The sequence below is a fragment of the Danio aesculapii genome, chromosome 1, assembly GCF_903798145.1.
Source record: "Danio aesculapii chromosome 1, fDanAes4.1, whole genome shotgun sequence".
Lineage (NCBI taxonomy): Eukaryota > Metazoa > Chordata > Actinopteri > Cypriniformes > Danionidae > Danio > Danio aesculapii.
In genome coordinates, this window is record NC_079435.1 from 4,586,285 (window position 1) to 4,610,939 (window position 24,655).

At 35.9% G+C, this 24,655-nt stretch overlaps 3 protein-coding genes across 4 annotated transcripts in view; 1 reads left to right on the forward strand and 2 right to left on the reverse strand.

The window, feature by feature from the left end:
* tecrb (trans-2,3-enoyl-CoA reductase b) overlaps nucleotides 1-7,869 on the reverse strand; it is a 29,634-nt gene extending 21,765 nt beyond the window's left edge. The window contains exons 1-2 of one of the 2 annotated variants that reach the window (XM_056455969.1): nucleotides 7,766-7,869; nucleotides 4,395-4,445 (exon numbers count right to left, since the gene is read on the reverse strand). In XM_056455969.1, coding sequence (XP_056311944.1) covers nucleotides 4,395-4,445; nucleotides 7,766-7,780 — 66 coding nt within the window. In that variant the 5' untranslated portion in view covers nucleotides 7,781-7,869. Of the gene's footprint in view, nucleotides 1-4,394; nucleotides 4,703-7,765 lie in introns of those variants that run through there. The other variant, XM_056455961.1, reaches the window with a different exon arrangement.
* Nucleotides 7,870-10,820: 2,951 nt separating this feature from the next.
* Nucleotides 10,821-15,490, forward strand: dnajb1b (DnaJ heat shock protein family (Hsp40) member B1b). The gene is made up of 3 exons (XM_056455982.1): nucleotides 10,821-11,383; nucleotides 12,192-12,763; nucleotides 14,500-15,490. Exons 1-3 carry the CDS (start codon nucleotides 11,164-11,166, stop codon nucleotides 14,731-14,733), a joined length of 1,026 nt encoding a protein of 341 aa, XP_056311957.1. The 5' UTR covers nucleotides 10,821-11,163; the 3' UTR covers nucleotides 14,734-15,490.
* adgre10 (adhesion G protein-coupled receptor E10) lies at nucleotides 15,458-24,617 on the reverse strand. The gene is made up of 13 exons (XM_056455953.1): nucleotides 24,247-24,617; nucleotides 22,460-22,491; nucleotides 19,991-20,068; nucleotides 19,676-19,865; nucleotides 18,831-18,950; nucleotides 18,345-18,526; nucleotides 18,071-18,235; nucleotides 17,793-17,996; nucleotides 17,483-17,715; nucleotides 17,339-17,405; nucleotides 17,172-17,263; nucleotides 16,931-17,093; nucleotides 15,458-15,737 (listed from the first exon to the last, which is right to left on the reverse strand). The coding sequence occupies exons 1-13, from the start codon at nucleotides 24,539-24,541 to the stop codon at nucleotides 15,651-15,653; spliced, it is 1,908 nt and encodes a 635-aa protein (XP_056311928.1). The 5' UTR covers nucleotides 24,542-24,617; the 3' UTR covers nucleotides 15,458-15,650.
* Between the last annotated feature and the right edge of the window lie 38 nt (nucleotides 24,618-24,655).

Genomic DNA, 24,655 nt, shown 5'->3' on the forward strand with positions numbered 1-24,655 from the left:
TTCTCTGAGATACAAAACACCAAACAAACACAAACAGAATCAAAGATCACACTTTGAGTTCAACAAACAAACAGCTCTTCGGTAAAATCTAGAAGGGATACAGCTGCAGTTATGCACATCAATATAGTATAATCTTTTTGACACTGTGCATCATTCATATTTTTATTTAGGTTTGGCCCAGCCAGGACTTAAACCAGCCACCTTCTTGCTGTGAGGCAACAGTGCTAACCACTTGTCGCCCCATTCACAGTGTTAATGACCAAAAACAGCACTCATGCAAGATTGATTTCTCACAAAAAGCACTAAGAACGCATCTTAGAATAACAGATTTCAGTACCGGCACCTTTAAAACCTCCTTCAGTACCGACATTCCACATTAAAACTTTGGATTAATTCTTCATTTCTACAAATCTGCCTTGTCTGAATCTCTCCCTCTTCAGATGACATCATCATGGCATGACAAGTGTTGCCCTATGACATCACCACCACATCAGTGACATCACCAGGAAGCAGCGGTTAATCCGCGGACATACGAGTGCAATCCTCGATAATCCTGTGCTGTTGCTCCTGACATTCCAGAGGTCTCTTCATTACAGGCGAGGAGTAAAGCGAGACTACCACCACACACACACACACACACGTCACTTACTATAGATAGAACCACTCCACGAAATGAGAACTGTACATTTTGCCAAGGGAAAACCTTGTGTACTCCTATGAAAATCCTCAAGAGTGAAAAAGATATATCAAACTGTGAACTGACTAATGCTAATGGTTAAAACATATTGTCTATAAACAGGTCATTCATGCATATTATTAATATACTATTGATATTAGGTTCATATTTGAAGGGAAAACACATAATTGATTATTTTTTATCTTCTTTTTAATGGCATTACAGATTCTGTGGCTATATAATCGTCACAGCCATATCACCCTGCAGCCCAAGATCTGTTTCTCACTGAAGCTAAGCCTGGTCAGTACCTGGATGGGAGACCACATGGGAAAACTAGGTTGCTGTTGGAAGTGGTGTTAGAGAGGCCAGCAGAGGGCGCTCAACCTGTGGTCTGTCTGGGTCCTAATGCCCCAGTAAAGTGAAGGGGACACTACACTGTCAGTGAGCGCCGTCTTTCGGATGAGATGTTAAACCGAGGTCCTGAGTCTCTGTGGTCATTAAAAATCTCATGGCACTTCTTGTAAAGAGTAGGGGTGTAACCCTGGTGTCCTAGCCAAATTCCATTGGCCCTTACAATCATGGCCTCCCAATCATCCCCATCCACCGAATTGGTTGTGGTGAGCGCACTGGCGCCGTTGTCCTGTGGCTGCCGTCGCATCATCCATGCGGATGCTGCACATTGGTGGTGGTGTGGAGAGACCCCCTTATGATTGTGAAGCGCTTTGGGTATATGGCCATATACGATAATTGCACTATATATAATCCACATTACTTACTTTGGTATAACTAAGGCAAAACTCAGGTTTATAGTTATTTAATAATAATCCTTAATCAACTGTGAAAAGAATGTTTAAAAAGGGTTTTATTTCATTTAGCTCTCAAGACAACTTATCTATTTTTAATTTTATTAAAGTTGCAGTACTAAAATAACAATGTAAAATCAAATTTAATAAACAAAGAGATTGAGCTGATAAAACTGACAAAAAATAACAACATAAAAACCTACAATTATAATAAAAACTGAAAATATAAAACATTAAATCTTTGCATTGATTATAATGAATGCATTGATGATACTGTATTAAAGGGGTAGTTCATACAAAAATGAAAAATCGGACATCATTCTTCTCACCCTCCATTTTTTTTAAATCAAACCAATTCTTTCCCTCTGTAAAACACACAAAAAAGATAATTTGAGGAATGTTGTAAAATGGTTGTCACTGACTTTCATAGTATGATTGAAAATATTTTGGAAGGCAATTGTTAAAGATTCCTCAAAATATCTTATTTTGGATTTCTTCTTTTGTGTTTCCAACATTGTTCTCAATATATAATTTTTGGTTTGAAAACAACTTGAAAGTGAGTAAATTGTAAGCTTTTTGATTATTCGGTGAACTCTCAAAAGTAGGGGCGAACGTTCTTTTGCCATAGCAGGTCCTCGCCTCTGTAACGCGCTGCCATTACAACTAAAAAAAAAGGCTTCGTTGCTGCCTATTTTTAAGTCTAAACTAAAGACTAATTTATTTTCTAGGTCTTTTGATGCAAAACGGTCCTGTTCTTAATCTTGTTTCGTGTGGTCAACTGTGGTTGCATCTTTTAATTAGGCAAAATCTCCATTTTATTTTGTATTCTTTTTATGGTTACACTCTCTATGTTTCTTTCCTATTATGTGCCTATCGCTGTTACTGTGTTTATGCTCATATCGTTTATTTGTTTTTTCTCTGTTAAGCACTTTGTGCAGCCTTGTGGCAGTTGGAGACGTGTATATATAAATAAATTGAACTTGAACTCTCACTTGAACTTGAAGATGAGCACAAATAAAATGTTCAAAAATCCTGCAATCTGTATGTACATGAATATTTCCATGCAGAAAATCATACAGAATGTCGACATACATTTAGATTAATAATACATTAATCTTAAATATCAAAAAATGCAAACACTTTAGTTTAGGTCACAATTCATGCAATCAATACTGGCTTATTACCTGTCTATTATTAAGATATTGACTGTTCATTAGTAGTTACAAAGTATGATCCTATTCTGCATCCCTAATCATACACTGTAAAAAATATCCATAAATTAGCAGATTTCTGTAATTTGTGATTCATTTTCAAGTTTCGCTAAGTATCAACTTTGTAAATAGTTTAACTTAATAGACAGTTGTTAATAAATTACTTTTGGTCCCTTAACAAGTGGGAGACACATATGCAAACTGTTTTAATTCCTACAGCGTTCATGTGATTTGGATGCACATATCCTCAAATTAAAGCTGACAGTCTGCAATTAAAGCATATCTTATTCGTTTTATTTCAAATCCATTGTGTTGGTGTATAGAGCCAAAAATGTTAGAATTATGTCAATGTCCAAATATTTATGGACCTAACTGTATATCACAATATAAATACAATTTTACCAGATTACTTAAATATCTCTATTTGGAAAGAATTAATAATGATTACGACAATTTTCTGCCTAAATTCAAACAAACAATCTACAAGCATTTATAAATGCAATAAAACATTTTTTTTAATTATACATGCATACTTATTATTATTATTAAACTGTTATGGTTTTTTATATACATGTATATATGCATGTATGCATGTATGCATGTATGCATGTATATTTAAAAAAAATGTTTTAATGAATTTATAAATGCTTGTAGATTGTTTGTTTGAATTTAGGCAGAAAATTGTTGTAATCATACATACATACATACATACATACATACATATATATACACACACACATACATACATACATATATATAAAAAACCATAACAGTTTATTAATAATAATAATAATAATAATAATAATAATAATAATAATATTATACTACAACTAAACATTGCTGCAAATGGAAATAAATCACAAATAAAATGTTAAATAAATCATGTAATCTGTATGTACATTAATATTTCCATGCAGAAAATCATACGTAACGTTGACATACATTTAGATTAATAAAACATAACTGTTAAATATCAAAACATGCAAACACTTTAGTTTAGGTCACAAGTCATGCAATCAACTACTGGATTATTAGCTGCCTATTATTAAGATATTGACTGTTCATTAGCAGTTACAAAGTATGATCCTATTCGGCATCCCTAATCATACACTGTAAAAAATATCCATAAATTAGCTGTATTTTGTGTTTTCTGTATTTTGTGACTCATTTTATTTAATTTTTCCGTTTATTTCTGCTTTTAAAATGCTTTATGGGACCTTGATCTTTCTTTCAACAACTTTTACAATTGAAAAGTTTAAAAAAGTGACTTTTATGATCATCTGTAATAGTTTGCAGTGCTATATTGTCTGGGTTGGTGTTGTATATTACTCTATAAGTCTGTCATTTCACAGACTTATTTCTCCATATATTATTTCTTACACATTACATTAATAAAACAAATGACAAAACTGTCAATAAGTCACTTTGTTGAACTGTAGAGTTGAATTTTCATTCCACTCTATCATCGAACATCCCATAATGCAATTCACAACCGTAAATAAACAGAACACACTATAAATACAACAAAAAACATAATTTGCAGATATATTTACAGTCTACCCAAAACCTAAACCCAACTTCTACCTTAATAACTATTAATAACTACCTATTTAGTAGTTAATTAAGCTAGTAGTGTTAATTAATACTATTAACTGTGACTTAAAATCAAGTATTACCCAAAATATGAATGTAAAAGTGCCCTACCTTGTCCAGAAAGCAGAGCTTGTCCTTCGTCTTGGCGTCCAGAATCTCCACCTCAAAAAACACCACAGCTTTCTTAGTCTTTTTAGCAGGTTTGCGTTTTGCAGGAGTCGGGGGCCCGGGGGCCCCTGGCCCGGCTCCATTCTGAGCCTTTTTGGGCTGCGTGGCCTCTAAAGCCAACGTGTCCATAATGTCAGTTTTATTTGTCCACTTTCTCTGAGTTCTGAGTCTCTCTTTCCCCTCCAAACACCAGAGCTGTACTGTCAGCTGTGGAAATAAATCTCTCTCTCTCTCCTATTGAACTCCACCCTCCCCTTTCTGTGTTGTCGCTGTTGTTCATCTAAACATTTGGCCCCCGACTCCATATAAACACAAGCAATACTAACAAGTAAACAAAATTAGTATCTATTTCGCTCGCATGCACTTTTTCTCTATTTTTTTTTCCACTTTTTGATCTGAAGCTACTGTGGAAACGTGACTCTCCCCAGTCATCCCAGTATGTGCTAATTATAACTGGCCTTATGGATGCACACATACCACCGTAACAGAGCCTAGTCATCACTCATTTACAGACCATACTGATATTCACACGAGCACCAGAACAATTACATAAAGAGCAGTTTTACAGACTTCTTTAATTAGATTTGCACTCTTATTTGGGGGCATATGTGACAATATAAATAAATAAATATATTAATCAGGTTATTTTCTGTCAAAAAATGAATAAATATAAAATCAAAGCATTCTAGCGCTATGGAAAAAATGAAGACGCACTGAAAACTCTCATTTTCTCTGGATTTATGAAGGTATACATTCCAGTAAAATGTTAATAATTGCATTTCTTTTAAATTAAAATCAAATATCGTCATTTAGAGCAGTTTTTCACTTACAATTAGTCACAATTAAAGTTGTTTCCATTTGTTGTGATGGAAAAATCTGTACTGTTTCACCTAATTCTGATTTCTTAACTCCTTTTTAGGCAAAATATTTGCATAAAAATGTACTTTTTGTTTTTTTATGCGTAAAAACAAATGTTTTCCATAAAATAACAAAAATATGTCACGTTTTCAGAAATGTCTATGGGACATTCTATCAGAAACGTACATTTTTACTTTTAAAAATGTGACAGGGCCTGACTTAAGCTTGTCATCCTCAAAAACAAAATATACAATACAAAATTATTCATACAATAACAAGCATAAAATCATACAACTCAATCATAGAAGGCATCCTTGATCACTGTCAGCTTCTTCTGTCAAATGACGTCACTTCAGAGTCAGAGCCTTAAACGTGTATTGCACACATTTTATGTTAAATTTTATGCAAATGTGACAGGACAGACAGAAACATGGGGAAAATTGTAAATTTATCTGTATTATACATTTGTAGTATTTATTTGAATAATGTACTTATAAATGTCATGCTTTTAATCAATTGATGTGAAAAACAACATAAACTTCTATTTCTGATGTATTTTTTTCTAAATAACAGTTTTTAGCATAACAAAACTAATAAAGCTGCAGGTTCAATTGAGCTGAGGACACAGACAATGACAGGGTTTGTACATTTGTAAAGTGTTTTAATAAAGAAAACAAATCTGAGAACCAAATGAATGACATATTACTATACAGAACAAATTGTCCATTTTGGACATTTTTGGTAAGAAATACTTTTTATTCGTTGTATTTACGTTTTTGTTCCAGGGACAGATATTGTACGTTTCTGGTAGAATGTCCCCTATATTATGCAAGCAAATAAAATTCAGAAAGTTAAACTTTAGAAGAGCTATGAAATCAATATTTGGTGTGGCAATAATGATGTGAAAATAACACAAATTAAAACATTTTGATATTATGATGTGTAACTTTCTGAAACAGAAATAAAGCTCTCATTTTTTTATTTTAAATTAGAAAGAGATTTTATCACACTCAATATAATAAATAAATAAATATTACCATTTCAAACAACTATTAAAAATTGTAAATGTCTTAATTTCACCATACATTCCTCATATTATATAAAATCAGCATAAATAAATATCACCATGTACACACACACTTCATTTTGCCGTTATAACAAACAACTTTTCCGTTGGTTTGTGTTTAGCGCGCGCGGGAACGCCCTGATTTAAGGGAGGGGAAAGATTATTAATAACTTGGAAAGGCATGAACAGATGACAGGAGGAAAATACCCACTGCCATCGAGGGAAACCCCGGCGGAAAGACAACTGCACAGAATAAAACCAACATTACCTTAACGCTAACTTTGATGAGAGCACAAAACTACAAGATGGAGACCACAAGAGCGCCATTCACCTGCTAATGTTTCTGAAGAGCTGAAGAAACCCTAAGCTAACTATGTTTACTTACATTTAAAGAACAGCAAGTGAGTACTAACAACATAACTAACATAAATAGATCATTTATCAATAATACGTCATTTTTAACGTTTCTATTTTATTATAAATTGATTTATTTACGCTAATATATGTAATATTGTTACCTGAGGTACTTTTAAACCGTTTGGCGCCCTCTAGTGCACGTCACAAAAATCGCTTATGTCACTTTTATCAACAAGACTTTGACCGAATGTGTCCAGCGTGTTCACTGTGTCCTGACGTGTTATTTCAGCATGGAAATATCTTCAAGATTTGTATCGCCAGTAGACATATTTCATTAGGAATAATAGTAAATCAACAGTGAAACATTAAACTACTTCCGGGTTTATGGAGATCAGAGCTAACACAATTCTGTGCTATGCATTGATTGTAAACACTCACAATCATAATACAGTAAATGCCTGTTTTGTAAGAATTAACATAACTTTATATTACGTTATTTAGCCTGTGAATGGAAGGGGGCGTTGAATCAAACCGGTTAGTCAAGTGCACACGAGGTTCACAATCAAATCTCATCCTACAGCACTTGTTCATTGATGTGTTATCTTTATTATAGGACATTATGGTTGCATTAAACATCTCTTACGTTGTAAGTAACACTCCTATTACACTCACTGTGTTGTAATATAGGACAGAGGTTGTTTCTGAGTGCTGATATGCGCAATGACAAGCTGAATTTAAACCAAAGCTGATTTGAATTTAATCCTGCAGGTCCAATATGTGAAATCTGTGATCTGACTTTAAGTCTTGTGTGTTTTGTCTGAATCATTGTTATAAACACCGAGCAATCCTTTGCGATTAGGCCGAGCTGCTTGTCACATTAGCATGTTAATCTGCAGCTTCAGTGTGTCTAAAACGCGTGCACATGTCATTCATTTCTATTGCAGCATCTCCACATCTCAAGAGCATCAGAATACTGTTGTAAATCGCCTATACAATTTAGGGAACTTTAAAAGATATCAGTATAACATCTTACCTCGTAATGCTTCATTTTTGCAGTTTGAATAGCTTATCCTATCAAGGTGAAAGACAAGCGCGAAGTCCAATCACGAAGAACGGAAGATGCCAAACATCCAATGGGCTGAAGGTGGTGAGAAATGCGGAGCCCTGCGCTCCATCTTGTCATTGGCGAAGCCCGACAGATACGCCTTTTTGACCTGCTGACCAATCCCAATCCGACTAGACACAATGAGCGTTAAACAAACATGACGAGCGCCGCCTGGTGGTGATGAGAAGCAAAAACATGCGCCTGAAAACACTCGATTGTTCTGAAAAATGCTTGTGTGGTGGAATGACAGCAGTAGTTTCAGGACAGTCATCCCTTTGTTGTAAGACAGATACTGAGTATGCACAAATGCCAAGCTAATTTTAATATCTGTAAAAGTAAAAATTCGGACTGAATTCTGATCCACAATAGCCCTTAGTAAGTATTAACAGCATATATAACATTTTAACTGTACAAAAAATATACATACCAGGGGTATGAACAACTAAAATATGAATATACAGAATGTACATATGAAATAATCAAATGAATACATTATAGAGTTCGCCGATTTTTAAAGTGCACTGGGATTTTTTTGTTTAGAGTCTCTGATACTACTATTATTCAAGCATATTTCAGTCATCAACACCTTAAAAATTGGTTTCTTATTAGCAGTGGTTTAAAGTAACAACTTACAAATACTCAAATTATTAGTAGTTTTTCTCAGAAATTGTAATTTACTAGTCATTTTAAAAATGTGTACTTTTACTTTCCCTTGAGTACATTTTAGTGCAGTATTGGTACTTGTATTCCTACTATTTTCCTTCAAGTTGCATCACTGCTTTATTTTTTCTTGTCTATGGGGATTGGGTGAGAAGAAAAATCAGTTCTGCGATTCCTGTCCAATCAAATCACACATAGAAACTAAATCACATTCTCTTAAACAACCTCATGACACGGGCTTCTTATAAAGGCAGCAAACCGAAACATTAAAAATTGAAGCATTAAAAGTGTCCGAGAAGATGTAAAAAATCTTTATAAGCAATGACCCAGAGACCATTTAAACTATACCCAAAGGGCCTTAAACAATCACTAAATGCACTACAGAATGGTAAATTTTCACTCACGCAAAAATTGCATGTAAATGCATCAGCTGTTAGCAGCATAATACTCACTACTCTTGAAAGGTCTACTTTTTACTCATAGTTTGAGTAATATTTACAACAGAGACTTTTACTCTACTTGCACTACATATTTGGCCAAGTAATGGTACTTTTATTTGAGTTTGATTTTTCAGTAATGTAATGTAATGTAATGTACTCTTTCCACCACTGTAGTAGTAGTAAATTTAGTGAATGTAGTAAATTTACATTTATGAATGTAAAATGTTGTTAACAACATAAGCAAATTAATTAAATAAAAAAAAATATAACAAAGAGTTCTAAATACTATAATACACCATAATATTTTATTATAGTTGTATGGTTTGAAACACTATAGTCTTTTTTGTCATGTGGGATAGAATTATATGAAAAGTTATATACAGTTGAAATCAGAATTATTAAACCCCCTTTGACTTTTTTTCTTATTTAAATATTTCACAAATTATGTTTAACAGAGCAAAGAAATTTTCACAGTATTTCTGATAAATTTTTTATATTATTATATATAAAAAAATCATATTTATATTATTTGTTTTATTTAGGCTAGAATAAAAGCAGTTGTAATTAAAAAAAAAAACTATTTTAAGGTCAAAATTATTAGTCCCTTTAAGCTATATATTTTTTTGATCTACAGAACAAACCGTCATTATACAATAACTTGCCCAATTATCCTAACCTGCCTAGTTAACCTAATTAACTTAGTTAAGCCTTTAAATGTCACTTTGAGATGTACAGATATATATATATATATATATATATATATATATATATATATATATATATATATATATATATATATATATATACACACATACACACACACACACATGACATGAAAATGAAGATTTTGATGCATTTCCCAGTGAATATAGGCAATGTATTTTGGTGCATTTAAACAAAACAGATTTATTAAACAGATATGTTTATTAAAATAATATTTTAGTCACCAAACATATTTAGAAGTTGAAAGATAATGCAATTAAATTAAAGCAAAATAATAATAATAAAAAAAAAGATTATAACCTACAAAATGTCAACTAATTTTTTTGCTTCTCTTGATTTTCCCTTTTTTTAAATTTGTATTTAATATTTTTTTATAACATATAAAGTTGGCTGTACTAGTTTTTGGACCGTTATCAAAAGGTATTTTGTTAGATTAGCTTCAGATTTGGCTTCAGTACTGACTAATCTAATGTAAATGCACAAATATAAAATTGTAAAGCCTCCTATTAAAAATATGAACTTAAAAGACAGATTTGTTAGGGGTGTACTTATATATGCTGAGCCCTGTAATAATTATATATATATATATATATATATATATATATATATATATATATATATATATATATATATATATATATATATATAATGCATTTTACGCATATGTAATGTTTAGTCTTTGTAAAGATCTGTAAAAGTAACAATTCTGACTGAATTCTAATCCACAATAGCCCTTAGTAAGTATTAACAGCATATATATTTTAACTGTACGAAAAATATACATACCAGGGGTATGTACAAATAAAATATGAATATACAGAATGTACATATGAAATAATCAAATGAATACATTATAGAGAGGGTGTTTGTGTCGTTAATATGTAGTTAATATAAAATAGTTCCTAATAATTTTCACTTAACATTTAGTGAAACATATGATTTTAAAAACATAAATGATTTAATATTATAAATATATAATAATAACAACAATAGTGGAGTTAAAACAGGAGAATCATCATTGGTCTAAAATAGCATCTTCCCTGGACAGTTTGTAGGTCACTCGGTCAGCAATGTAACTGGATTATGCAAATATATATGACGACATACTAAATCCAGCCGAGAAGCGCCTGTAATGGCGTCACACAAGCCTGTTTATGTTCGAGTATATCATAGCAATATAGTTTGATAGTGAAAGACAGGTTTCTTCTGGGTTCGGTTTGACCAGTTTGCTGCAGCAGCTGTACGGGTGGAGCAGATCTGCCACGTGGTTTAGGTCAAGGGGTGTGGAAACAACCAGAGACTTTGAGAATTTTCTAGAACTTTCTTTACGCTTTCAAATAGGGGGAACCACAGGGCGGCAGGAGCATAAAACACCGCAAGGGGACGAGACGACACATCTGCAAAGATTAGTTTCAGGTTGGTCTGAAAACAAACAGGCTAGCAACACTAGTCTGAACCGCAGTTTTATTTCGGAGAATATACGTTTAAAGAAAAACACTCCTAATGGTGAAGATGGGGAAGGATTATTACAGCGTTCTGGGGATTCAGAAAGGCGCTTCTGACGATGAGATTAAAAAAGCGTATCGTAAACAAGCACTAAAATACCACCCGGACAAAAACAAGTCGCCCGGAGCCGAGGAAAAGTTCAAGGAGATCGCGGAAGCATACGACGTGCTGAGTGACCCGAAAAAGAAAGACATCTACGACAGATTTGGCGAGGAAGGTGAGTAAAAATATGCAAACATTTGTAAATGGGGCTCTTCTGTGACGCAGATATGAATGAGAAGACATTTAAGACGGATTATGAGCGTTTAGTATTAAGAGATGCTGTTTAGGGTTCAAACTATTGTGTTCGTGTTTGTTTGTTTCCTCATGTCGTGTTTGACTAGAGAGATTACTAGATTACTGACTGGTTGAATCGGCTTAATCTATATTGTTACGTGGTCCTAGGCTGTTTTCGACGCAGCCTACAAAACTTTAATGTTTAAACTGGAGAGAAGTCAATCTGGTGAATCTGTTATGATGTTAGTAAAGTTTGGTTTCGTAAAAATTAAGTAAATGAGAGATTCTGATTGGCTGCTTGACCGGGGCATTCTGGAGCATCGCGGGCTTGCTGGAATATTCTGATAGTCACGTGGTGCAAAGAGGCGGAGCGTTTGAGTTCCGTCAGCAGTTCTGTACATGTTCAGCTCTAAACAATCTTTCTGTGCAAGTTTGCACAAGGGTGTCCACATTCCAGAACCTTTTGAAACGACTACCACTAAAAATTATTAATATTTATTAACAGAAAATATATTAAATAGTAACCATTAGATATTTTTGGAGATACAAGATGAATACAAACCTCCAGTCATTTTACCGTGTATGTGTAGTTGGGTAATCAAAATGATCTCTAGTACAATGCAAAATAATCAACATTTATATGAACTATTTGTTCTGTTATTGGTGGAAAGTACATTTTGGAATCTGGGTTTGTATTTTTGTGTAGAGATTGCAATGCAGTTGTATAATGCGTTTTCTCTTATGAACAGGACTGAAGGGAGGTGCGCCTGGAGGAGGAGGTGGTGGTGGTGGAAATTACACCTACACTTTCCAAGGAGATCCTCATGCGATGTTCACAGAGTTTTTCGGAGGGAGAAATCCTTTCGAACATATTTTTGGACATAATGGTAGCATGGATGAGAACATGGAAACTGACGACCCATTTGCTGCTTTTGGTATGGGTGGCATGGGTGGCTTCCCTCGCTCCTTTAACACACGTAGTCACGGTGGAAGAATGGAGAGAAAACAAGACCCTCCAGTGATCCACGACCTCCGGGTCAGTCTAGATGAAGTGTTCACTGGCTGCACCAAGAAGATGAAGATCTCACGCAAGCGCCTGAACCCTGATGGACGAACAACACGCTCTGAGGACAAGATTCTGACAGTGGAGGTCAAAAAAGGCTGGAAGGAAGGAACCAAGATTACCTTCCCCAAGGAAGGCGACGAGACGCCAGCGAATATCCCTGCAGATGTGGTGTTTGTGTTGAAGGATAAACCGCATCCGGTGTACAAACGAGATGGATCGGACATCGTTTATCCTGCAAAAATTACTCTCAAAGAGGTAAGATGTTTTCTATGATATTGAAGAAATATCCAATAGCATGCTAAATAATGTTATATACGACACAATATTTAAAATAACCAACATGTTTTATACCATTTCAGAAAAAAAGCATCACTATAACTTCTGAAAGCGAACAGCCATGTTTTACAGTTGCATAAAACTAATAAGACGTTTTAACAATGTAAACAAACAAAATTGCTCCGCTAGTATAGTTCTATCAATAAGAAACATCAAAGATAAATCAGCAAAATCAAAAACACTTGAAACAGATTGGAGAACGTTCTTGCCTGTCTTGTGTCTGAACATGGCTTGATTTGCTTGTTTCATTTGCAGGATTCATACACATTTTTGTACAAGAAAACAAAGACATTCACTTTGCTTTCTTTTAGAAATTCACATTAGCATGTAAATGCTAGGGATGCACCAATATGGATTTTTGGGCCGATATTGAAAACCGATAAATCTTCAGATTTGGAGGCTGAGAACTGATATATTAGCAGATGAATATAAATATTTAAAAATGTTATATTTTTGTACAGTTGAACAACTGATTTTCTTTAAAAAACTTCATAAAGGTTTGAACTGATTTAAGAACTCAAAGCAAAAAAAGGAATAATTTCAAAATTGGAAGGTGATTTATATTGACCTATTCACAATTTCACATAAATCTGCATGCCAGAAATAAATTATTTCCCTTTTTTACTTCACAAATTAACATGCAACTTGACTATTGCATAAAAATAATTGGTTAAATAACAAAACTGTATTTAATTAACAAACAAGTTAAACATTTTAAATAAAATGAAAACGAAGAAGCACTAAGTATTGAAACCAGCGCAAATGTTGTTGAATAAAAAGTGTTACATTATTGTACAATGTAAGTCATTTGATACTTTTATTACCGCACTCCTGCAAAATCCCCTTATGCTTACAAGGCAGGCAGTTCTGTACAATTACATAATTTATCGGCTTAAAGATATCAGCCTATTTTTGATATTGGACTGATAACGATAACATGAAAAATAGCATTTTTCGGCCGATAACGATATGGCTGCTGAAATATCGTGCATCTCTAGGCATGGGCTGGTATAAGATCATCATATGAGAACATTGGATAAAAAATATCACGGTTTCATGGTATCACGGTATTGTGATTACTGCTCTAAAATATATTCTTTTTAAATGTCTAGGTAAAAAAACTAAAACTTTTTTTCCCTTTTGAACACAGTATATTTTATTTTGAGAAACATTTTAAATATTTTGGAGCAGTGAAAATGTCAGGCTAAATGAATTATTGAATTTTGCGGAGATTTTTTTTACCATTTAAAACGGCATATTTTCTGCTGGAGATATTGTCGCCCTAAAAAACAAAAAAACTTAAGTAAAAAATTGTACATATACCTTAGGAATGGAATTGCAGAAATTTTTTTACGGTTTTAAAACCTTGACTTTTGCAAACCGCAGTATACCTTGAAAACGGTTATCGTCCCATGCCTGTGCAACTCTAGTAAATACATTTCCTGAAGCGCTAAGAATTATTTCAGACAGTGTGCTAGCGGCAGACACTCAAAGATATAAAGGTTTTAAATCACTCATTTATCTCAAACCATTGCAATATGTATGTTTTTAAGTTTACATTTGCAAATTTTCATGTTGCTCAGCCCTAATGTTTATAAATTCTAAAAATAGTGTACAAATAATACATTTAAGTCTTTCTTCTCCACTCTTCACAGGCTCTTTGTGGTTGTGTGGTTAACGTCCCAACACTGGATGGTCGCACGGTTAAAGTAACATCTCAGGACATTGTACGACCTGGGATGAAGCGGCGCCTCACCGGGGAAGGTCTTCCTCTTCCCAAATCTCCAGACCGCCGTGGAGACTTGGTTGTTGAATATGAGGTCAGGTTTCCAGAAAAGCTATCCCAGAGTGCCAAGGACACTATTGCAAATGTTTTGCCAGCTTCTTGAGCTGCATGTATTATAAAGCTGGAGTCACTACCATTGCCATTTTTTGTTTCATAGTGTTTAAATATCTGAGCTCTCTTGAGCTGCTGAATTTAAAGAGCTGTTTTTCTGTAATGTTTTGCCAATGAGAGACTATATGGACTGAAACGTTGCTGGACTAGACTTGTTTATGTTTCTAAGTCATGTATATTTTAGTGCAATGTTTCCTTTGGGTCTAGTCCAGCTGAAGGTTTCCAGCTGTTCCAGTTTTTTGTGCTCCATTTCAGAGATGGAGAGGCTGTGATGTGCAAGAGAACAGTAATGTGGTTTCTCTTCAGCACTTTAGACCTTTTGGACACCTCAGGGAAGTCTTTCTGTGAAAGCAACCTGTACTTTTTCCTATAATATGGTGTGATGGGACTGTTAAAGATGCCACTGTTAAGTCGTTTCCAGTGTAATGGTGGCCCTAAGGGATTCCTACTTGAATAATCATACATCCAAGTACATAAAACCACACTTGATGTAGAGATTACGTGGCTGGCATCTCAAAAAAGTCAGCTAAACAACAACTTTGAGTAGATTTTATTTTTCAATAAAACAATACCAAAGAAGATGGACAATGTTAGTTTACATGCATGTAACTGATGATATGAAATGTGACTGTGAAACATGTTGATTCACTACACACAGACGCCGTTATTTTCCTTCTTGGATTGTGTGATACTCTTTGAGGTATGGGGTATTTTTGTAAAGAGTTTTAAATAAAATGTTTAAAACAAAACATGATTTGAAGTTACATTTATTAAAACATTATAAAATAAAACACAAATGTATTAGTAAAATAAGCACAGTGTAAGATGTTAGATAGTGAAAGTCATAGCTGTCATGTTTAACGTGTAAACAATGATAGAATTGCATTGCCTCAACCTGAACTGTACTACTCAGCGTGATTTGAGGGCTGTGTTTATGTTGTTGGTTTCGCGTCCACAACAAAGACATGTGAAGATCTTCCTGTACTGCTGCCTGATCTGAACAAGAATGAGGGATCATTTCAATTGTATGAAGAATGCAAAAGAGGCTTAATGTTAAAACCAGAAATCTTTTTTTTTTACGCCCCGTTTACACTAATACATATTAGTTTTAAAACTACGTTTTATTATGACGGTATTTTAAAGCGATCCACGTCCACACTGGCGTTTCATCTAGCGTTTCTGAACAGCTCTTCGTCCACACTACACCTCTGAAAACACACATCACTTGACCACACACATACTGGCATGCCCTGCAGGGTATGCGCGCATCTGAGCTCCAGTCAGTCAGCGGCTCCTTTGAGCACAGAACCCCAGGTGAGAGCTGTGCACATCGGACAGTTCATCAAGAATCTACCGCTGGATCTAATCTCACTAAATTTGTTAAACGTGATATTTAATTCATCTTGTCTATATCTAACGACATATTCCCCGACTTTGTTCTTTTGAATCTATTACTTGTTCTCAGGTAACATGTTTTGGCTCAGTGCAAAGTTAATATATTCATTAATGTAACCTTGTACACTGATTCTGCACATTTGACTGATTGCTTGCCTATTTCCTATTATGTATAAATTTATTGTACGCTATACTTTTATAATGGCCGTTATTGATTATTAAAACTGATATTCAGCAGAATTTTCAATGAAAATTAAAGGAGGCAGGAATATTATAGGCTCCGTTTTATTATAAATATGCACAAAGATGACAGTCATATAAATATGCAGATACCTGATGCCTTAACATCCTATCAAAATGAAAATAGGCAGTTCCTTATATCATGTTTTAATTTTATTGTTCAGATAGTGAAACAATGTAGCCTGGGTGATGTGAATGAGGTACAAAGTACACTGTTCCCTTTGAAGATTTACCCGAAGTGTCTCGGGAGTTTGTTTTCCATATCAAACTTGCGACGTCTGAACTTACTGAAGGAGAGGTTGCAAGACGGAACTTTGTTTAGGCTACTTAATATTGAAGAAAAAGCCCTAATAAGACATCTGAAAACAGAGTCTCCGTTTTCACACTGAGATGGAGCAGCAGCATTTTAAAATGAAAACGGCCTCTTCAACGTTTCCAAAATGCTCTGTTTTCAGCGCTCAGTCGTAGTGTGGACGGAAGGAGTAACCATAGCAAAACTGCATTTTAAAACGAAGATGTATAAGTGTAAACAGAGCCTTAGAGTGATGCCTTACCTCAGTACTGAGCACACAGTAGATCAGGAAGATGAAGGTTCCCTGCTGGGAGTTCAAGATGAGGAAAACGATCTCCACCACCATATTGACATCAGTGAAGAAACCCAGAATCCAAGGACAACCAAGAACCACAAACTGACCCAGTGTTTTAAACACCATAACCCTAAAGATAAAATTGAAATTTAAATTTTAACTTCTACGTTTTGTTTTTCTAAAGAGTAATAAAACCAATGTTTGTTACTTGGTTTGTTTCAACTGTGAAACTTCAGCGTTCAGTTTTTTGAGGGCTGAGTTCAGATAGATGCCGATGCTGATGAAGAGAATCACGTTCAACTGTGCAGGGGAAAAAAACAGTATTAATCAGATTGTTTTTCTTATAAACTTAAGTCATAGAAAAAAAGGATTTACTGCTAGTATGACGCAAACAGGTCCCAAAAAACTCCAGAAGAAGCCTTTATCTATTTTAATCCAGCATCTGTTTGGAGGAAGATACAGTCAAATTACGGTGAACAAAGATTGGTGAAGATGTTGAGAGCTGAAAAGTAAACTCACTGTTCACTGCCGTATCCTTCTGGAACCAGCCCAATAGACACACTCACCCCAATCAGAGCAACCACATATCCAATCACACACAGGAATCCACTGCTAAGCACCTCCTTCTTTTTAGAGCTGACCTGTGATAGGTTCTTGACACAGAAGAAGAGCAGCACAGCTTCAATGAACATCCACACAAAGGCGGAGAGGAAGAGGAAGTGCAGAAGGCCTGCTATCACCACACACAACACCTGGAGACCATGAGAGAGGGTGATGATGATTCTCAGTGCGGCTGTGCTGAGCTGTAGAGCTCCTTCATCATTCTCACCTGCTGAGGGCGAATGAGGCTCAGGAACTGTTGTGTGAGCAGAAACAGAAGGTGAGCCGACAGCAGACTGATGCAGATGTTGATTCGAGCCACATTATTGATTCCAGGACTCCACTGACAAAGAGCAAAGGACAACAGAGCCAAACTGAAGAACACCAGACCCACGATCACACACACCAGATCCAGCAGATCCAGCAGATCGCTCTGAGAAAACATGCAGAGAACATGAGTGCCAAATCTGTGCTGCTCTTCAATGCTCTCTAGAAATGTTCTGGTACCGGTGGTGGACTGCTGCTGGTCTTCATAATGAGAGCGAATGTGGACAGATGAACACAGGAACACACAGTGTGGCTGCTGTTGCTGTTTAACACAGAACAACCATCTACAATCCACTCGCTGATATTCCAGTACACACAGGACAGAGAACCGCTGGGGTCAAACTCCTGCAAGAAGAAGAAGAAACAAGCAGAAAATATGAGAAGAGTGAATATTAGATGTGTTCAGATGTTGATCAGTGCTGATGTTGGACAAAAACACATTTCAGTCTCTCACTCTGATGTGTCTGAAGGTGAAGTTGACTGCTTTGGTGAGTGTAGTGTTGCTGGTTTTGGGAAGAGTAGCTGAGATCACAGTGGACATCATGGTTTTATTTGTGTTATTTTGTGTGTTGAAGAAGTCGGCCTTCAGTAGATTCTCCATTGTGGTGTAGCTCATGAAAGCCACAGCAGCAGATCCTGTGGGACAGAAACAGATACTTGTATGCAATACTTGCTGAAAAAACGACAATAAAAAAGTGTATTTGATGTGTTTATCTTGACTTTTCCCCCCTACACTGAAAAAGATTATTCAAAGATGATTCCTTGGATTGACTCAATTTTTTTAAGTTAAGTGGTTGTAAACAATTTATTTGGGCTGAATTAGAACAAACAAATTAAGTTTAACATTACTCAATTTAATTTGTTTGTTTAAATTCAACACAAATAAATTGTTTGCAACAGTTTTGCATGCAACACTTTTTTCAGTGTACAAAGTACATACGCGTGTCCTTGTTGTTCTTGGCGATGCCAATAAGATCAATGTCCACAAAGGCATTAGTTGTGTTTAGTCGAGGGATTTCATCTAAAGTGACATTTGGTCCAACCATGAAGACTTGTCCCTCTGATTAAAAAACAAAACAGGAGTTATTGAACACTTCACTAATTCCTATATCATTTAGATATTTCTCTTATCAGTAAATAAACTAAATACATATTCGTTACTGTTAAGATTTTATTCCTGTACCATTTTGAGGGATGTGAACAATAACACAATAACAGTTTACTGTTTTACATTTTTAATTTCTACAGCTTCCGAGAATCCATAAAGAGACACATATTGATAAATAACATTATGATAGCTGTTTTAACATCAAGTTATGATTGAATTGCCTCTTGTTACAGTTATGAAATAGTTTGATAACCAGCAGGAAATGTTCATGGGCCAGTTACAACCACATTGAAATGGTCAATAGTTGAACCTCTATCTGGAAACACTTACATAACCTCAAAAAACCCAGATTTTACTTCATATATGAAGTGGTAACCATTACTGTGGCAACAAAATGCTAAATCCAATTATAGCAATAATAACACGAATGTAGTCTTGAGTCGCGTTTTTCCTCATAGTTTTGAAGATGAAAACATCACTAGCGGTCTTGACATTTGTCTAATTTGATAAAACTTGTGCTATTTTGGTTTTATTTTCTGTAATGATAGACAATTATGTAGTTGCTGAAGATATTTTCATTGATTGTGCCTACCCATCACTGCTTACTACACTATGAAGTCTCTGATATCGTAAATAAACTAATTGTCATTATATTTAACACCAGTGTCACCACTTACCTACAGCCTCAAGAGTAAAACTGACATTGGCACTTGTGTCTGTCGGCTTCACCAATGTAGAAATGAGTTTCTCAGTGGATTGTAACACACGGTTTCCATATGAGGTCAGTTCAGCTGAGCTGTCTGACGATGAAGACACTAAAAACCTCTCTGTGGCTTCAAGGACCATGTCTAAATGGTTGGTCACAGTCTAAATTATTGATTAAATAAATACAGTTACGTATAAACATTAAGAGAGCCAATATAAGACAACTTGATAATCTTTTATATAACTGAAGATTTGAGTGTTTTATCATTTTTGTTATGAAGACTTACATTTAAAGGAAGCACTTGAACTGTGATGTTCTCTACCAGCTCAAGAATATTTACGAGACAATCTTTAGCAGTCCAATCCTGAAATCACAACAGTTAATTCAGATCATGATCATGTTTATATAGGCTATTAGAGCAGGTCAAATGGGTTTTTGAAACATTTCCTATTTGCAGTTTGTAAAGTTGTTAATAATAAAAAAAAAAGAATAAAGATGTAGCCTCTCAAACGAAGGAATCAGCTCTGAATTGCATTAACAATCGTTGTAGCTCCAGTTTCCCCCAAAAGTCCAAAGACATGTGCTAAAGGTGAATTGGGTAAACTGAATTGACATTTCGCTAAGCCACACCCAAAAACCGCCACCCACCAATCGTGGCTTAGCAATCGTAGCTACGCGCAGGGGCACGGTCAAGCTTTCGAGCGAGGGAAACAGGCCATAGAGTTGTGCATATAGATTGTGCAAATCTGACACCCGGTATTCCTAACGTTTGAGAGGGGTCTGGATGCAGACCTGGTGCAGTGCAATCTGAACTGCATCCAATGCTTTTTAATGGGCTTACCTAACCCCACCCCTAACCCTACCCCTCACAGTGACGTCACTAGCTCCATTTGAGTGCATTGTGTCTGACATTGCATCGCTGAGTGATGCAATCTCAGCTTGCATCATAAAGGCTGCATCCAGATACTATTGTAAAGTTTGGACAGGGTGGTGGTATTTTTACCCTTTTCAAAACCAAAAACCCAAGGGGAGAAATTCCAGCGTGGATCAAGCTCTGTCTGTGAGGGGGGCTAAAGGAGTAGAGCTAAGTTGGTTTTGTTTTTGATATTCCTGACACATTCAGTGATAGACGGCAATAACTAAAAAGATCTAAACCGTGTTTCCTAGAAAAATACAAAGCAGGTTATGTTTCACAGCTGTCTTTTTCCCCCGCTCGATATTATGAGCACTGCTCCGTTTAATCCTTCGCCATAGTAACATTAGTCATACAAATAGCGAATAGGTCATGAGTTATTGATCTGGAAAATACGAAGCTGCGAATCTGTTACTAACTTTACTGAACTTTGCAAATCAACAGAACAAAACAGAGATATGACCACAAATTGAGCACTTGCGATCAATATACTTTACCAGCAGCTGTTTTTCATTAATTTATAAAGAGCACACAAACATACTGACAGATATAGTTAATGTACATTGTAATGGGTCAATGATGCTAATATTCGGCCCAAGTCCATTAGTTTCCCCTTTCTGGCTGCTCTTTCTATGAATGAATTATGTAGAAGCACTGTCCATATTTCATTGCACAAAAATATCAGGCTTTTTGGCTAAAAATAGAGAAATCACAGTTTAATTAGTTGTTATTAGATTATTTTTAAATTTCACCTCTCCTTCTGTACATGAACTAAGCTGTTGAATGGTCAGCGTTTGAGGTGGCTAGGCTAAGCTAGCTTCAATTCTGATTCAATTATCCTCTAATCGCCTGTTATGTCGTGAATATACTCCTGTAATGCATACCGCAGTCCTTTTTGTTTGGCTTTCTCGGATATCTCACCTGTTCGCCAAAAATGACTAATTATATCCCGAATATCATGCATAATCCCGCCTCCTAATCCCTGCGACATACGAACACTCTAAAAACAAATGGGTGTTTCATTGTAGACGTGGAAAGACTAAAACAGCTGATCAGTTAGAACAGAATTGGCTCATGGATAGGAGTCGTTTACATACCTTAAGCCCAAAATTGATTCAAACAAACTGCATCAAAATAGCTGCAAAATAATTTTAATTTTAAATTCAGTTAACTTGTTAACAAAGGTTCGACGGCATAACCACGCAACACTTTGTCTCCTTAACCAATCGCCTACTTCATAAAACTTATTTAAGGCAGACCAGCCCTCTAGCACTGTTCTTCTTGTTCTTTCTAACACTCCCTCGCTCTATTTCCTCACTTCCCATTCACAATCCTATAACCCTCTCTTTACTCCTAGGTTGAATCGGGGGTCCAACCACTCTACCAAAATATTACAGAGAAGGTACCCCCACTCTGAGTCTCTGGGCATCATTGTAGGACGCCCAATCAACCTATCTACCTGTTCACTGTTTATCCTCTTACTTCCCTTCCCCTTCATCCCACTGTTCTCATACCTAGTTCCCCTTCATCCCCTAGTTCTTTTATCTCTTATGGTGTGGTCATGATTTCTGAGGAAAATTACAGTTTTTCGTAACCAGGGAGGCATTTAAATCTTTGCAGAGGACTACAACACAACATTACCATGCTTTAAAATATCACGTGACTTGCTGTTTAATAGCAAACGGAAGTTAGTTGTGAACAACAAGTTGTATAGATTGAATAGAAAAGCACAACTATATTGTACATTATCAAACAGGTATACAATGCAAATCTTTTGCACTCCTCCTGGGCCCTTTTCGATAGGAACTAATGTCGGAAACTAATGTCGGAAACTCAACTTACAGTGCATATTTCCTCCAGTGTTGTATGTACATCTGCAATCAGAGAAATCAACATGAAAACAATAATAAAATAAACCATAACAATTTTAAAGTTCACATTAAAAACACACATTTCAGTGAGAATTCACCATGTTAATCACGCTGTTAATGAATTTGTTTTCAAACAATTATTAAAAACTGGACAAATTGGCTTTAAACAGTTTTCAAGCTGTCACCACAACTGTCACCACACTTTTTTTATTCTTATATATTAGGGGTTTTTGGTTCCACAGTGGCGCCACAGTGGCACAATCACCTCACAGCAAGGTTCAGCCCCAGCTGGGTCAGTTGGCATATTGTGTGGAGTTTGCATGTTCTCCCCATGTTGGCGTGGGTTTTCTCCGGGTGCTCCGGTTTCCCCCACAAGTCCAAAGACATGTGGTATAGGTGAATTGGGTAAGCTAAACTGTCCATAGTGTATGTGTGTGTATGGATGTTTCCCATTGATGGGTTGCAGCTGTAAGGGCATCCGCTGCATAAAACATATGCTGGATAAGTTGGCAGTTCATTCCACTGTGGCGACCCCTGATGAAGGGACTAAGCCAAAAAGAAAATAATTGATTAGGGGGTTTTACCTTTAATGTGATAGGACTGTGGAGATTACAGACAGGACTTCTAGTTGGGAATTGAACTCGGGTCACCGTGAACACTGTACTCCTATGTGTCGACACAAACTACTAGGCTATTGGTGCAGTTGTCACCACATTTTTTTGAACTCGAACTTGAAGATGATGTATGATATTGTTTATGTGTAACGGAGGCCAGCTAGCAAAGTGCTATGCAGGTAAACCTCACTCCTTTGCCCTCATAAGGGGCTCTAGCAACAGACACTAGAGGCCATGGTCGTCAGCCTCCTTGTTGCAACAGACTCCCATACAAAAAAGTCGCCAGTTTGATCCCAGCTCGGAATGGGCTGGTTGGTGTAGGACCGGTAGAGTTACATATGCATATGATATATACAGTCTTTTGTTAAAATAAGTTCTGGGACAGTGAGAAGTTTAAATATTAAATGACCACAAACAAAAAGTACGTTTAGCTAGTGTGCACAATGTCATCTGAACTCGGGTGTGCACCCACGAACTGTACCTGAGTCTGTCTAAAAGAGGAGGTCTGGGGTACAGTTCGCGCAAACTCTGGTCCAGTTCTCTTATGATATGAATGCAATCGTACTAAATAAGGGAAGTGAACTGCCAACTGTACAACAAACTTTAGTTTTCATTATGTTCTTTCATTTTGGTGTCTTGGCTTTCATGTCTGTCACCTAGCAACAACCGTACACACAACAGCAACTCGGTGACGCAAGCGTAACAGGGTTCATAAAGAAAAACGATGTGAACACAAACCAGCCGAGAAGGTGAGAAAGGAGGACAATCGAACTTGGGTTTAGACCAGGCAATTGAACCAAGTGTGAAAGCACCCTTTGACTCATTGGATGATAACGAGATGCTCAATTTGCCTAAACGGTGCTTTATTATGATTTCTACGATATTGCAATTTTGGATCTCTAGTTGTTGGCTTTTATCGGTGGCATGTTGATGTGAAGTATGTCCCAAAACACATTAGAAACCATTCTAATCTACTGGATTGGATTTTAAATTTGATGGTCTGTAAATGTTATTGGATTGTAAGTATAAATATCGAGTAAATTGATCATGTAATATAATATCATTACGTGATTAGGCTTTTACTTTAAATACAATGGTGCTAGATGCAAGACTTCAAAACAAAAGCTGAATGAAATAGACTTACCTGCACAGTAGGCTGAGCAAATCAATGGACTAATCAGCTCATAGACAGAATAATTTCCTGGACAGGCTTTGACCCTAATGGAAAAATAGCTGTTATAGCAGCAGTCCCTGCACCATTGACTGCAGACACTTCGGTTGACGATTCCATCCTCTACTGTTGGGTGTCCACCACTAATCCACAGTGGGACAGCAGTGCCACAGCTATACATGTCAACACATGTGTCTGGGATCTGAGCGCTCAGACCGTTAATAAAGAGCCGATACCAGCCGCTCCAGGAGACTGAAGTGTCACACATGACAAGGGGTTGTGAACTACCAATGTATCTCCATGAGTCGTTCAACACAGTGTAGTTGTTGCAGGGGTCAGTCAGATTAGCTGTTAGGAAAAAAAATGTAAAAAATCATTACTT

Excerpts from the sequence above, each read along its gene's own strand:
- dnajb1b (XM_056455982.1), top strand. The coding sequence starts at position 11,164 with ATGGTGAAGATGGGGAAGGATTATTACAGCGTTCTGGGGATTCAGAAA. Across the intron at positions 11,384-12,191 it reads CGACAGATTTGGCGAGGAAG|GACTGAAGGGAGGTGCGCCT; the intron begins GTGAGTAAAAAT and ends TCTTATGAACAG. Across the intron at positions 12,764-14,499 it reads CAAAAATTACTCTCAAAGAG|GCTCTTTGTGGTTGTGTGGT; the intron begins GTAAGATGTTTT and ends CACTCTTCACAG.
- adgre10 (XM_056455953.1), bottom strand. The coding sequence starts at position 24,541 with ATGTGTGACACTTCAGTCTCCTGGAGCGGCTGGTATCGGCTCTTTATT. Across the intron at positions 20,069-22,459 it reads CACTGGAGGAAATATGCACT|GATTGGACTGCTAAAGATTG; the intron begins GTAAGTTGAGTT and ends TTGTGATTTCAG. Across the intron at positions 17,716-17,792 it reads GCCTCATTCGCCCTCAGCAG|GTGTTGTGTGTGGTGATAGC; the intron begins GTGAGAATGATG and ends CATGGTCTCCAG.